The 16,338-nt window shown below is 34.0% G+C and overlaps 1 protein-coding gene and 1 non-coding gene across 4 annotated transcripts; one reads left to right on the forward strand and one right to left on the reverse strand.

The window, feature by feature from the left end:
• Positions 1-3,247: 3,247 nt before the first annotated feature.
• On the forward strand, positions 3,248-3,319 carry TRNAM-CAU (transfer RNA methionine (anticodon CAU)). The gene has a single exon. It is a non-coding gene; the product is annotated as a tRNA-Met (tRNA).
• A 2,654-nt stretch (positions 3,320-5,973) lies between these two features.
• LOC127812495 (protein CYCLOPS-like) lies at positions 5,974-16,338 on the reverse strand. Of its 3 annotated transcripts, none has more exons than XM_052352896.1 (12): positions 16,232-16,338; positions 15,316-16,013; positions 14,269-14,324; positions 11,493-11,633; positions 10,950-10,998; positions 10,816-10,868; positions 9,877-10,532; positions 9,095-9,138; positions 8,919-8,970; positions 8,045-8,093; positions 6,849-6,977; positions 5,974-6,498 (listed from the first exon to the last, which is right to left on the reverse strand). In XM_052352896.1, exons 2-12 carry the CDS (start codon positions 15,505-15,507, stop codon positions 6,375-6,377), a joined length of 1,545 nt encoding a protein of 514 aa, XP_052208856.1. In that variant the 5' UTR covers positions 15,508-16,013; positions 16,232-16,338; the 3' UTR covers positions 5,974-6,374. The 3 variants fall into 3 exon arrangements, with proteins under 3 accessions (XP_052208856.1, XP_052208857.1, XP_052208858.1); XM_052352897.1 differs by lacking the exon at positions 16,232-16,338 and having other exon boundaries at positions 15,316-15,802; positions 15,903-16,082; XM_052352898.1 differs by lacking the exon at positions 16,232-16,338 and having other exon boundaries at positions 8,919-8,967; positions 15,316-16,082.

The following is a 16,338-nucleotide window of genomic DNA, read 5'->3' on the forward strand; positions in this document are numbered from 1 at the left end:
TTCATCCAGAAAATATAAATTTAAATTTGGACTACAACTGCACTCGTACACTGGCGAGTATAAACCTCTCACTAAAATAAAAAAAATATAAAAGTTTTATTATGATTTGTTTTTATTGTGTTTTAATTGCAGGGTGAGAGTGGAGTCAGTGACAAGCAGCTGGAAAATTGGGTGCATGCCAACAAGGTATGTAGGTACACCATTATTAGTATTGTATCTAATGATTTGTTTGATGCCTATAATCCTTATAAAAAAGCAAAGGAGATATGGAGTTCCATAATCTCTAAGTATACCGCTGAAGATGTCAGCAAACAAAAGTTCGTAATTGAAAAATACTATTGATGGGAGATGATAGATGACAAAGTCCAAATCAATGAGTGCCAACAGTTGCTGGAAGATTTGAAAGTCGAAAAGATCAACATGCCAAAAGAATTTATAGCTAGGTTGTTTATTGAAAAGTTGCTCGAGTCTTGGAATGACTACAAGCAACAACTCAAGCAATTGTCGCTGTCAGATCTCATAGTCCACATCATCATCGAAGACACAAATCAAAAGGAACTAAAGTTTGTTAAAGCAAAAGAGATTGTTTCAAAGGCCAATTTGGTTTAAAGGAAATGTAACAACGACAACATGTATTTTCATAAAAACTCTAAGTTTAATTTCAAGCCCAAAATTTTTAACCCCAACTTTAAGAGAAAGAAGGGCAATTGTTTTGTTTGTAGGAAACCAAGTCACCATGCAACTCAATGTCGAAAGAAAATGAGAAATGACAATCCTACTAAGGCCAATTCGGTTGAAGTAGATGACAATGAAATAATTGTTACGGTCATTTCTCAAGTAAATCTTGTGGGCAACACAAATGAATGGGTGGTAGGCTCTGGTGCTACCAAGCATATATGTGCAAACAAAGATGTTTTTTCTTTCTGCACACTTGCAAGGGATGGAGAAGAAAATGTGTGCCTGGGCGACTCAAGAATTACACAAGTTCTTGGAAAATGCAAGGTTCTTCTAAAGTTGACCTCAAAAAAACTCTATCTTTGAATATGTGTTTCATGTTCCAAACATAAGGGCGAATTTGGTTTCTGTTGCTCTTTTGGGAAAAGTAAGGGTTAAAGTGTCATTTGAATATGATAAGATTGCAATGACAAAAATTAATGTTTTTGTGGGAAAGGGCTATTGTAGTAAGGGACTATTTGTTCTTAATGTTGCTTAAATTATGAATAAGAATAAGAATGATGCTTTTTCTTTTGCTTACTTGATTGACTTGTATGATATTTGGCATGCTAGACTAAGACATGTTAATATTTCTTACATCAAGAAAATGCAATCACTTGGCTTGATTAATGGTATAAATAATTCATGCATGGATAAATATGAAATTTGTGGCTAAATTTATAGAGCACTTGTGAATTACCATACACGTGCATGGCCTATTAGCGCAAAACCATAATGAACAGCAAAGAATTGAGGGGGGGGGGGGGGTGTAATATGAATGGTGAGGTTTATAATTTATAATAAGGATTATAGTTCATAAAAAAAATTATTTCACCATTAATCCTATAAATTATAACTTGATCTAATTCATAGTCTAGAAAGTACTACATACAATGCATTATATTCAAATGAGATAACTCAGTATTTGATGATTTCCTTTCTTATAAATCTTTTAAAATATTTGGGAGATTGTTATAAAAATAATAATATTTCAAAAAATATTTATGTTATTATATATGTGTATATAATAGTTGCGACTCTTTCTCCATAACCTTCCCTTTTCTTTCTTCCACTTTGTCAAATTGTCAAAGTTGGCAATTCTTCTCTAGAGCCTTCTTGTTTACTAGCACTAGAATTGTTTTCTTCCTTTTACTTCTTTATAATTTTCAACATTTTCTTTTGTGACTTTTCAATTTATCATTGAAATTACGACTGTATTGATGAAATTAGATAAATTCAATTTATTATTGAATTACACTAAAGTTATCGAATTGAGATTGTTCACTTTTTCTCTATAAATAGGGGATCTGGTCAGATCACACATAATAAATCTTCTTCAATTCATTACTTTTTTTCTCTTTAATATTATTTTCTCTTTTGTATAAATATTTGTTGGGTTTATTTCTTTTGTTGGTTCTGTCACCTTATAGTACTATTTCTCTGTAATTAATAATAAAAGAAGAACTTGATATATCATAAGAGTAACCATTTTTAATATAATTATTATTATTATTATATGTAACAAAATCTACCTTTAAGATAACAATATCACACCTCAAACTTAATTACTTTTATCATCTTCCTTTTGTTTCTATTCTACGTTAAATTTTTTCCAACAGATTCAAGAGAGAGTTAAAAGAATTAATTATTAGTCCACCATGATATCATGGCTTCCCTAGCTTGCATGGTCTAGAGGGCTATGTTATAACTTGATGCTTTTTAAATCTCAGCTACAATACTCTCTTTATTTATTGCACTTCAATGGGATCACTGAAGATTTTCTTTGACTTGACGATGGTAATGTTTTTCCAATCAATTTGAGTTTCTATAAACAAGTGAGTAGAATAGAACTGATAGAGGTACCTGTGAGGTACAGGAAATCAGTCAACAGCCTTCACCTTCTCTTAGAATTAGGCATCTGATCATATTTATTATCATTAGCCAAAGCTCAAACACAACTGGGCGACTTGCATGCTTCATCATATCAAATGAAACCAAGATTTACTGTTTAGTTCAGTTAAAATGAAGTTCTACTTAGAATCTCCGGCACCTATTCATGAGAGCCAATTTATATCTAATAATAAAAGCATCATTACTCATTCACTAGTTCTAAAATTACCACAGAAAAGATAAAGATTACATAAAACTAAAAATGTTGAAGGAGATCGCTGGTTCCATTCCAACCCACGAAGAAAAGCCGATCGAGGAGACGAGGATTGTTTACAGAGATCCAGTCCAGCCGCCGTCGTTGGTTCCGTTCAGCAATCACTGGCGAAGACGAAGGCCCTGTTTTCGTCAATGAAAAATCGTTTCAGGTCGCTCTTTGTTCTTCTATCTCATCTGGGTTTGTTTGAGAAAGTCTGCAAGTTTCTTCTTCTTCGATCTGAGAAAAGAGCGGTCCAACCGCGAGGGTTCCGTTCGGTTTTCTGTTTGACCGAACCGGACTGAGCCTCGCTTGCCGGTCTTTTTCATGTCCAGTATCTCGCATTATTCTTCTGTTTTATATTATTTTACTTTTTAAATAAATAAACAAATCAGAGTGGCGCAGCGGAAGCGTGGTGGGCCCATAACCCACAGGTCCCAGGATCGAAACCTGGCTCTGATATCAAACAATATTTTTTTTCTTTCTGCCTTGGATTTTGTTTGGGTCTTGAACTTCTTGTGATAGCTCGCCCCTTCCTGTAGCTACATAGTATTAGGGATTTTTGTAGTTATAATAACCCTTTCTCCAACTATATATTGTATACGTTTGGCTGTATCTCTATGCTTAGAGCTATATACATGTTGGATCTTTCCTTTCTTCGATACCACCTTACTAGTTCATGGGGTAGTAATTGGTTGTGATGGTACTCCCTTAATGTTGCAATCTCTGTGAATGTCTCTGGGCCTACACCAAGGCCTCTTACTTAAAGATGTATGACAAATTTTAAGTAATAATGGTTGATCTCTAATGGTTGAAATACTCGGCTTTTCAAAATATTTTTTTATGTCATAATTTGAAGATTTTTTTTTTTTTGAAAACATTTTTCATAAAGTTGACGGTTTACATCTTGTTTAAAAAACTTTTGTTTGTTTGGTTTTTCATTTTTATTATTTATTTTTCTCAAATTTACTAAAAATTATTTCCCTAACCGATATTTAGAGATGTTTATATCTAGTGGCCTTGCCTTTTCACCGAAACTGTAATACTTCTAGAGCCCAGAGAATGATAATATATATCGAGGATAAATAAGGAAAGAAACAATACCAGTTGGATCTTTTGGGCTAAATGTAGACAAAGAACTCCCGGGTTAAGCGTGCTTGAGTTGGGGAAACTTAAGGATGGGTGACTCCTGGAAAGTTCACGTAGGTCTATCAGGGTAAGTTGTTTCAATCCTTCATATCCCTTGATGCGGGATGTTACAGGTGATATCAAAGCCGACCCTTGGTGAATACGGTCTGATGAGGGCAAGGAGTGGCGTCGGGGCTCGAGGGTCTATACAATGAGCGATTTCTGACAGGCTTCTTAGATGATAGCTTTCAAAGAGGAGAAGATCTGAGACCAATTGTAAGGTCGCATGACGAGAATGTCATGTGCTCAAGGGAGGAGAATATAATACCCCAAGGGCCCAAAGAATGATAGTATATATCAAAAATAACTAAGAAATAAAACAATACTAGTTAGATATCTTTGGGGCTGAATGTAGGCAAAGAACTCCCGAGTTAAGCGTGCTTGAGTTAGGGAAGTTCAAGGATGGATGACTCCCTGAGAAGTTTGTGTAGGCCTATCAAGTAAGTTGTTCTGGTCCTTACTATCGCTCGATATAGGATGTTACAGAAACTTTGTGTTCAATTCAGTTCATCAAGGCGAGATTTTTGTGAGTGGGCTTATTTTAACAGATAAATTTAGTTTGATTCATAACTTGTATTAAGAAGTCTAAATTTTCAAATCATTCCAAAATACCAAATTTAAAGGAAAAAGAAAGATTTTTTAGGTGTCCAACCAAATATTTTTAGAATCTCTTAAAATGAACTTTTAAGTCAGTGCAACCTAATACATGAACTTAAAAGTCGTTTGTTTCCTTCAAAATAAAATAACATGCTTTAAATGAGAACTAAATTCGTACAATGAGTTTAAAATGTTTAATACAATTGATATTGTCAAAATAAAACTTATACATCCTTCTAGTGCATCACAAAACATATTTACCATATACAAAACATGTCATGTTAAAAAATAATTAAGCTTCCAAAAGTTACACTTCAAGAACTTTTTTCCCTTTTGAGTTGCATGTCTCGCTTGAAATATTTGAATATTTAAAAGGATGAACCAAGTTAGAAGATGAACCTTCTAAATAAGGAACTCTCTCTAAAAAATAAAAATAAAGCATTTATATAAAATGTGTGCATGAAAGAAAATACAAATTTCTACTTTGTAGTGTCATTTGTAACTGTGTTAACCTTTTTCTAAAAGCTTTCTCAACTAACATCGAAAGTGCATTTTAAAATATTCCTAACCATATCACCTCAAGCCTAAGTAGCCAAAAAAAGGCAAGTTTCTCAACTAACATTATAAGTGTTTCTTGGAAAATCTCTGACCACGTCATCTCAAGCCGAACAACATAAATCAAAATAGTATGATCATAGATGCAAATAAAAATCTAAAACAAAGTACATTTCAAAGATAACTTCTCTTATAATACAAAAATTCTTGAAATAAGAGTTTGTGAGGGGGAAAACTTCACGTTGGATCTCTTTAGGGAAGATTTTGATTGCTCCTCCTACCTTCTCAACCACTATTTAGCCACCTTAACGTAACTTTCTTTTTCCCTTTACTAGTCGCATCCCTTTCCTCTGGACTTTTCTATTCTTCTTATTTTCTCTATTCTCTTAACTGACTTTTCCATTCTTCTTTATTTTCTCTATTCTCTTACACTTACTTCAAATCCTCAATTGATAGACCCTACCTCAATTTATAAACTCTTCATCTTCCCCATAAATAAACTAATTAATATGAAAATTTTGTATTTTATTTTTATTTTTGAAACTTTTTTTTTGGGGGGGGTGTGAAATATCCCTACAAATACATGTGAAAATAGTGGAAGAAGAAGGGGATCAACGGGTTCCAAGCCATCCCCAATGATATAAGGGAGCATTAGGCCCTTGTACAGGCAAGCAGCTGGCGCTGCCTGCTTCTATATGTGTGTGTGTGTGTGTGTTTTATATAATTATATATATATATATATGTTATACTTTACATATATATGTATATTTAAACCATTTCATCCTCTCAATTAGTTGAACAATTTGAAATGTTACAATTGTTACTAACAAAGCTCACTATTTGAAAGCCAGCTCACGGTGTTTCGTAGTAGTCATCATTGTTTCATTGTTATGTCATGAGAAATACAATAACCACAGTATTGAATACAGGGCACTAACAGGAGTTACAAGAGCATCAACAAAGAGTAGCAACCCACCCTTAGTTGGACAAGAAGAAGGGTAGCATTTGCATTTTTCGATTCACTTGTGAGTTAAGATTGAATTTCCTTCAAGAACCAAACCGGCAATTCAAACATTCCAGGGGCTGCCATGGAGGCTTGGCTCTCCAAATTGATTCCATAGTAGCATCACTAGTCATTGTGGGCATGGCATGGAAACATATAAAGAAATATAAGGTTTCACATATTCTCAGTTTCCCCAATAATCCTTTCAATCTCCACTAGAAGAAGCTCTTTCTCTTTTGTCAACTCAGTGTTCTCCTTTTGAAGCTCTTCTATCTGCTTGGTCTGTTCAGAATCCTTTCTGAAAGTTTAAAAGATGTGGAATTGTTAGCCATGGCAGAAGCATTTGGACCATTTTTGAACACTGAAACATGCCTAGAACTTGGTAGTATTACTGATCACATATAACGTAAATATCCAAAGAATTATAATGTAAATATGTGCATGCTACTAATTAAGAAGCACGGGAAATCTGTCAACAGCCCTCACCTTATCTTGGCAAATCAGTTATTCTGCATAGCATTAGCATCTGATTATATTTATCATCATTCAAAACTTAAAAAGAACTGGACGACTTGCGTGCTTCATATCGAATGAAACCAATATTTACTAGTTCAGTTAAAATAAAGTTCAACTTAGAATCTCCAGTACCTATTCATGAAGGCCAAGTTAAGTTTGAGTGATCGCACTTCCTTCTCAAGATTATCACACCGCTTCAAAATGGACTGCACGTCCGAGGGAACTGATGGTGTCAGATTTCTTTCCTTTGCCTCTGCCATTCTGCATCAATAGATGATTCAGATACTTTTCATCTTCATCTGGCATGTATGTCTTAAGTTGCTACAAATATATTTAAAAATTAAAACCTAGAATGACGAATATTCAGATTTAGTGGACAATGAAAAGCAATCAAGTTGATTTTCCGTAGAAAAAAAGCAATCAAATGGTTGATTAAGAACTTTTTTCATAATAGACAGAGTGATAGTGATGATGCCTGAAAGAAGTGATGCAAAACCTACTTTACCTAACCACTTACAAGCTACCATGGATCAATTCTCTACATGTTCATGCAACTACTTATAAGAGAGCGAATAGAAGTGGATTAAGAAAAGCAAATAAAAAGATGTATAAATGCAAAATAGGTAAACAAACACCCTTGGGGGTTCTGCACGAGCATAAATAAGATCTAATCTCAGTTTGGGATTTGGTTCCATAAATGGGAAACTACAAAGGCTTCTTTAAGTCAAATTTGGATGGAAAATAGCTTTGGGAGGGACTTTCCTGTATTGGTCTCTGAATTCTGGGACAAAGTCAGAGAAGTTAAACCCTGGTGATTTGATCATGTATCACTATCGCTATTAAAGCATCAGAATAGGTGTAAGGCCCAACTATTGGGCCTTATTTTCTTTAAAACAAAAACATATGGGTAGTGACCAATTGTAAAAATAATCAGGATAAGTCAAGGTGCAAATCTGATAATCTGACAGAAGAGAAATATGAAAGGAAAATGAATCAAAAGAGAAAATAATGGTTCAAAGGGTACTGGTAACGTGAAATGGTAGCTGATCATGGTTAATAACTGTTAGATTGCGTTTGAATGTCAAAATATGCTATGTTGCCTGATATCTAGTCTTATTTCAAGCAAAGTAAAATTCTGCAAAACAAAAATTCCAAAAAGTAAAAAGGAATACATTCTTGAAATTTTCCATCTTCAAGCATGACTTGGAAGACATTAATGGAGCTAGGTGCATTTGCCTTTTTAGTTTTTTTATAAATTGAAACAACTTGTTTCTGAGGTTATAGAAATATATGTAAAAAAGGAAATATACAAAGGGAGTAATACATACTTCCGAGATCGCTCCACCCTACGCTTCTTTGTAGGATCAGCTTTCTCCACTGCAATGATTTTTTTGGTTAGAGAAAATTATATGACCCAACAAATGCCTATATCAAAATATATTCTGCACATATACATTGATAAAAATCATGAAATAAGCAGAAATAAAGAAATTAAATTAAAAACTTATGAGATTACATATTCCCCAGGGGGTGCGTATGTGAATGTTCTTGTAGCAGGATTTGCTCTTAAGGAATTTAATATTCTAAAGGTGAGCTGTGATATCAGAGGAAGACAGCTCCACAAGTGCTCAGACAGAAGCAGAAAGTAGATATGGCAATTTCTAATATTGCATTTGTTTCTGTTTTGTTGTATTAATTCCATTTCCCATATGCCTCTGCACCTTTTGTAGTTTTGGTAGAGCCATGGTAGAGAAACCTTTGTTGTCCAACCCGAAACTCCATTCAGTATTGAAGCTATACACAATCTGCTGACACTTGTGGTACTCAAGACCGCTTGCTTTATTGACCCAAACATATAAAACGTTCTATTCAAATTACCAACCTAGAAAAACCCAATCCTAAAAGAAATCTAGTCGCAAGCTCCAGAAGTTTTCCAAAAAGAGAAAAATACATTTAGTAGCCTATTTTGGATTGGACACCAAAAGGCAAAAACCATTGGCCAGTGTAAGCCCCTATTAACAGACAGTGCAGGACGGGGGAAGGCTACAGACAGACTTGTCCTTGGGCACTATGTTCACAAAGGGGTTGACCTAAGGCTTAAACTGTGTGCTCATGCTTCTACTTTTGTAGGGTGAAATTGATGAAGTGTAGAGATGGAAAGCAACGTGTTTTTCAGATGATGTTCTAAATAAGTTTTGTTACCTGAAATAGAAGATGATGTAATAGATCCATATCGAACAAGACTTCTTTTCTGCTGAAGGCATAAAAAAGAAAGAAAAATGTGAACTTTTAGCAATTCTTAAAAAAAAAAAAAAATTAATAATATTGTTTTGATCTTGTTCCTTGTTGTCAAGGAGCTATCATTTGGTGGAGCATACCTTTTGATCATCCTTCAAGTTGTCATATATGCGTTCCCTTATGTCTGTAGATCAAAAAGCAAAAACTCATACTTAGTGTTCACATATTTATAGATAAAGGGAAAAGGAAGAGAAAATGGATGTTCGTAAGTGATATAAAATTGGGAAAAAGTCAGAAGAGGTGTTTTAAAACTTATACAATATCCCTTTGTAGGTCAGGTCCTCCATCTCTTGTAGCAGTAGCAGTCTAAACAATGCATTTTTTGTTCAAAGCAAATAAAGAAAGATTTTCAGAAGTAATTCAACTATAGTTCACTAGAAAATGATTAAATTTTTGCTCTATAGTTTGTCATAGGCATCAACTTACTTCAATTAAACAAGATATTTTATTACTATGAAATGGTGCAAGAGAGAAATAGTCCCATGGCTGAGAAGTGAGAAGTAAAATTATGGAGCAAAATAGATTCTGTACTACCAAAATAACATCTTTAAAAAGTAGAATTACATAAGATGCTGATATCAGATGCTTAATCTATGTGTCCTATTTTCTTAATTAGAGAAAAAGTAACTACTTCTTGGGCAGAAAACAGCAAATTTTAAACTCAAACAGGAAATAAAAGCTTTAGGTGGTCAGATACTGATAGGAATAGAAAACGCAGCAGCCCTCAAGGTGAAAAAGTTAGGACAACATTTAACTTAAACAAGGCATTGTTAAACAATAATGATTAGCAAGCAATTACTCGATCTACTTTATGCATATGACTCAGACAGTGAAGTTATCTAGAGCATCATATTATACGTACTTCTGGCTTTGGAACCACTTTCTGAACTTCCATTTCCAATTTGTTTCCTGGAGCTTTCACTCATAGTATAACCTGAATTGCTAGGTCCATCACATGGATCAAACCCAGTTGAGACCACTGGTGCAGCAGCAGAAGATTCACTTGGAGAAGGTTCTCGAGATACCATGTTCATCTGCATTGGATTTGTATTAGATAGAAAACCTTCTAAGTCCATACCCAAGGACCTTTCAACTGTTTGTAAAACTCCAGGATAATTAGCTTGAACAGATATTATATCTTGAAATGTTCTAGGTGCCTCACGAATACAATCTCCTTGTCCTTGATTCAAACTTGTGTCGCCTAGAACTTCTTGAGCACCATAAAGTCCAACGGAGCTATCTTCAGCAGCTCCTCTTTCAATAGGACTGGTAAGCTTCTTGCGCTCTAATGTGTCTTTCAGCATGCTCACAACAGAGGAAACTTTGTCTACATTATCAATAGGAGGTGTGTTGAAAGTAGACAAGGATGAATTGGATGGAGGTATAAATGAGCAGAACTGGTTGGTAACCTCACACATTGAAATGCTACCAAGTCCGGTTGGATTTGTAAATTCCTGTTTCAAATTGCTGATACCGGGTCCGGAAACATTAAAGTTCTGCATTGCAGCATATCTCCTCCTGCAAAAGAAGTATTTACTCAAATGGATCCAAGAAGATGATAAAACTTCCTTCAATCACGTTTCTCAGCTGTAGAAAGGTAAACATAAAATCTTGGATTCTTTCAAACCCATTACATGTATTTAGCTCTCCCTTGATTCCAATAAGAATGACTAACCTCTTCATCACTGAAGATCTATAATGAAAATTAACATATGGTTTGATTTAAGAAAGTGCTAACTAGTAACCAAAAAACTTGTGGATATAATTTTTATGGGAAATTATATGATGAAGAAAATGATACCGTAGTTCAGAGGATCGGCTTCTTGTCATGGGTTGAGAACTGTTAAACCATGCCTGCATGTGAGTTGACATATGAGATGGTCCTGGCATGTCATATTAAACTGATTTTCTGAAACTATCTCAATGGATACAGACCTTAGCAAAATAGAGATTACTAGCTTGCAGCCCTTTCTCAGCCACATTCCTGGTAGAGAAGGACCAGATTCAGTGATCAACCATAAAACAAATGCTTAATACAAAACCAATGCAGAAAAAGGCCATTTCTTCTGTGAATGAACCTAGAAAATGTAAGAGGTCGCAACACTTAGGATCATATTGGACATGTATGAACTTCGAAAAGATTGGAAGCAAATAAGCTGAAACTGTCCAGCAAAATATCAAAGATTACTCATGGTACTTTTGGTGAGGGATGTGTTCGGGTTGATGGTGTCGCAATGAAATATGACAACCAAAATGAATGTTGCCCATGCTAGTAATAAAGGGAGACATTCATTTTTAATTTCCAAAAGCCATACAAAGATAAGTTAGATAACAAAACCAGATAATTTCAATTCCTGCTTTTTTTTTTATTGGTATTATATTTTTGTCACCTGAGCAAATAATGAGGAAAAATTTAGAAGGCAAAAACCACGTGATTCAAAATGAGATGCATATCTTAAAAAATTTACAGAAGATCACCTGATGGAATTTTGATTGAGATCATCCAACTGTTCATCAGTTGCGGGAGTAATTTGCGGGAATAAATTATCGTTACTTCCTTTCTTCTGAAGCACACCCCCCAGTTGCTGACTGGATAAGCTGGCTAGCTCTCTAGAGATCCTGCATTTGATAATGGCATTTGGTTCTTACAGAAGTTGGACATATAACATTATCATTCTCGCTAATTGGATCAAATGTCATCCCTCATAAGATATCCACAGCTAACTCAATCCATTATGCCTAACCAAAGCTCTGTAACATTCCATGTTTTGCATTAAAAGATAAATCTTAGTCTATCAGAGTCCTTACAGAATAGCAAGCCAAGCAAGAGAGGGGTGGGAGACAGGAAGGGGGAAGGGAGGCATAGAGAAAGGTAGCAATCAAAATTATGGGAGATCTTTCATTTTCAGAGAAAAGTTCATAGTCAGTGATGGCTTCTTTTCAAGTCATAAATCAAACTAAAATTGGTAGTTTGTCAGGATAATTACAACAATTTTAATATTCTTAAGAGTTGAAGAATGAGAAGTTTAACTCAAAGAATAAAATTTTCGGAGTGTCCACTTAGGGTCAAAACTATAAAACTATAAGTGGTGTCCAAGATTTCAATTATAAATTAGAAATACTTGGAATTCACGAATTCTCCTTGTGTTTAATCACCACAAGTCCAAAATGCTCATCCTGTTTGAAAAGAGACTCACTTGTTAAGTCACCTCTGAGAGCTGTTAAAACAACTGAGCCCAACCAAAAGACACCACCTTGAAAAAAAATATAATTTCAAAAATTCATCTCAAAATGATTTTTCCTTTGATTCCAATGTCACTTCTATGAAATGAAACTCCTATATAGAATTCGGTCTTAAGAAGTTTTTGTGGTGTTTTATTGAAATAACAGAAACAAAGAAAACAAAATCAGAAAGGCCACATCCAAATATGTTCTATGATGCATTATGCTTCAAGAGTTAATTGAAAACAAATTTGTGTAGATAGAAAATTTCCACACATCCACCAGACTTTAAACCAAATTATTTCAATCCTGCTAATTCAGTGAATCACAAGACATAAAACTCCCAAGTTCTGGTACTTACCATAATCATGTGGCTACACATTGGCTAGTACTCACTCTCTGTATATCTGAGGACAGATTCCCCAAGAAATGGTGTATTACTATTCCATTTCCTGCAATGGTTACAGATGACCTCTCTGGATCAACCTTTTTGTACGTACTGGATTAACTTTGATTGTATATGACCTTTCTAGAAAAATCACCTATTCCCACTGAATTATCTAAAATTTTATTTATTGTATCCGGTACAAAAGATGCTAATATTTCTATGGCATGAATTTCACCGTATATTCCTATCCACTACTCATTATCTTCTATCGTATGTTTAAAACATTCAATTTCATTGAGATGATTGGATTTCAAAGATGAAATTAAAAAAAGAAATTGTTCCTTCTTAGTTGTTCTATAATGCTCTTACAGTCCGTAGGGAACCCTCAAAAACTCTGGAATAGGAATTCCAATTTCAGAGTTTTAATGAATTCTTGTGTTTGTGTAGGAACTAGAATCAAGGTTGGTTGGAATTGTAAAATAAAGAATTGGAATTCTTAAGCTCCACTTATTTATTTATTTTATTTCCACAATTACCCTTCCCCACTTATAATATTTTTAGGGTTTCCTTATCTTCTCCTTCTCCTTCTCCTTCTCTTTCTCAATCTTTGTGATGTTAATTTCTTACATTATCTTACTTTTAAGTTGTGTGAAAAAATGCTTTTTGAAATCATATCTTTTGCATTATTTTAGCTAACATCTTGTTTTAGTTATAACATTTTTAATGATAAAATGTTAAAGTTATACATGTGATGGCTATGTAATATTATTTTTGGTACTTAATATCTTAATTAAACTTTTTTCTACAATTCAGTAGTATGTAACTCAGTGTTATTTATTTTATATAGAACATTTAAAAATTAAAATCAATTGTTTAATATTGTATATTAACCTTTTATTTTGATTGGGTTGTTAAGACCATATGGTCAAACTTCTTATTTAATTCCATTTTCATCTTGATTCAAATATTGGAATTGGCATTCAGTTCTAATTTTTAGTGTTTAGTTGCAAACGAAATAATTAGAATTCTAATTCTGTTGGAATCATTAAAACTGTTGGAATTAGAATTTTGATTCCATTGGAATCATTAAGGACATCATACACCTGGAACGCTTTCAAACCATCATCTATCAATCCCCACAGCCTTGTCCCCCTATGAATCAAGTCACTGTCTAACCAGATTTAATCTCCCATTGAGAGATGGAACCAAATTCTGATATGGTACATGTTAAGTACCACAATGTCTTAAGTGGTGAATAATGTCAAGTATAATGGAAAAGAGTTAAATTGGTTAAGTGGCAATTAACACCAAAACTTCCCAATCCAATACTGAGTCTCCTTATCAAAATATTTGTCTGATGTTTATATGATTCTTAAGATATCATGGCAAGGATACTAATAATCATCCTGACAGTTACTGATATTATATTGCCCCTACTTCTACAGCAACAAATATTTCCAATACAAATGCCATGGAGATCTTTGCAAAAGATTTTGTCTTATTGCTGGACTGCTGATACACAAAATAAGGGTTCCAACAAACAAGTAAAAAGAAATCTCAAGTTCTTTCAATAATTAAATGAAATAAAGGATAAAAAGTTCTTACAAAACCTAATGTGAAACTTCATTACTATCACCAACTAACCTTCGTGATGCTTGTCGATTTCGATACTCTGTGCCAGCTGAGTTATGGCCATGATTCTGGAAAACAAAAGAATATAAACTTAAAGGAAGGGCATCATAAATGAATGATCAAACAACCTTTCTGCACATACCCAAAAAACAAAAGAAAAGAAAAGAAAATAGGCAAGTAAAGCTAAGCAAAAATTGGCATTTCAATAATTTCCACTAGTTTGTATCTTGGTAAAAACCACCAAAAGCATGAACATCATGTTCTATTAGAAAAAAAAGCGCTTCTTCCATGACATTTATCACACATGTTCAACTATTTGATTTTCTTTACAAAACTCTTCCCATTGTCATTAAACCAATTTTTCTCAATTACATAAATATACTTGCAAAGAAAAAAAATATGACCATCTATAATGTATCCATGGATTTATAAAATGTCAAGTATGAGATGGCATATGGTTATAACTTCCACAATTCTCACTTAATTATTGCCTGATATTACGGTTTTGGACTCTTACCATTAAAGTGAACCAAAGAAAATAAATTCACTAGTCACAGACCTACAAGGCATGATTGAAAAAGGAAGGTGATGCATAGTGCTTCTCATTTATAAATTTTTTATCTCCTAGTAACTAAAGTGAATAGAAATTCACTCCAGAAAAACAGACTTCAGACAAGCTAACGTTTCAGCATGGTATTAAACTTAAAATGTCAAGAATAAAAAGAAATGAAGTACATCAATAATAATTCCAAGACATTTAAGCACACCTGCAGCAACATTTAAGAAAATGTCTTGACTAGAGCATTTTTGTGCCAATAACTGAGATAAAATCAAGGCAATGAGTGCATGAAGCTTGTTGCCTCTATAAAAGGGAAACTAACAATGCTTGACAACTTTCAAGGAAAAAGTAGAGTATCGAAGGAATGAAGAACGTTGGAAATCAAAATTTCTAGACCGGAAATGATCTAAAACCATAAAGCTCCCAAGTATTCATTGTATTTGATTGACAATACCTAATGATCCTACAAAGTCAGCATCAATAATTACACAACTGCTTACCTCTCCATTTGCAAGCCAGCATTTAAAGAGATCCTCACTGTCCGTACGAAAATTTTGTGAGAGATTTTTAAAACCCAACATTTCCATTGTTTGCACTGGCATACCAACTGATGTCTCCATCAAGGACTTCAAGAACAACTCTTCACTTGTGTTCCTATAGATGTCTGAATAACTCCTTCCTTCAGTCTCCATGAGATCCTTTCTCACACACTCCTTTGAACTTTGAACTACGTGAGATCAGTATGAATTCAAGTTGTCTGACCAGTCCCAGTTTTAAAAAAGAATGATAGCCTGAGCTTCCCTTGTTTCTGTCATTTGATGGAATCTACCTTGCATCAGAACCTTTCTAGTCAATTATATGGCAAGAAGGAGACTAGGATGCCTCTCTGAAGAAATTATGACTTTTAAGGGTCATAAACCTTAGGTTTATCAAAAGGAAGAAATCCTTGTAATCCAGCTAACCAGGCAAACTGCTTCTGATCATAAACTGCACTAGAACTCAAAACTCTTAACCACTTTAAGACTTTTGAGAATATCTTGGAAAATCACTGGATGGAATACAGACTCTCAAAACAATCTAAACCAACCTTAAAAAATACCAATTTTGCACTTGAAGAATGAAAGGTGGGATGCTTCCGAGTTTGATCAACAGTAGACTAGTACAAATGAGTCTTTCTTATGACCCCATCAAAGCTTCTCTGCAGAGACAAGTAATATTCTTAAACAAAACCAAGACCAGAAGGGTAGGGAAAGCTTGAAGACACAAACTTCAAACCAAACCTTAATACAATAGTTAATAGGAAATGATGCGTACAAATATTATAAAACACTCTAACAAGCTTTTCTTTTTCCTCATTTTTCTAGTCTAGGATATTTTGACATACAGATTGTAGGCATAATTAACAAACATAAAGACCTGGAATCAAAGAAACCAAATTTTCCTTATATTCCAAGCTCCACATTTTTGTCTTTTTCTTTTTCTCAAGAAACGAGATTTTTCATGGCAGTAACTTGAACCCTTAA

Source organism: Diospyros lotus, chromosome 11 (assembly GCF_014633365.1).
Source record: "Diospyros lotus cultivar Yz01 chromosome 11, ASM1463336v1, whole genome shotgun sequence".
NCBI classification, from domain to species: domain Eukaryota; kingdom Viridiplantae; phylum Streptophyta; class Magnoliopsida; order Ericales; family Ebenaceae; genus Diospyros; species Diospyros lotus.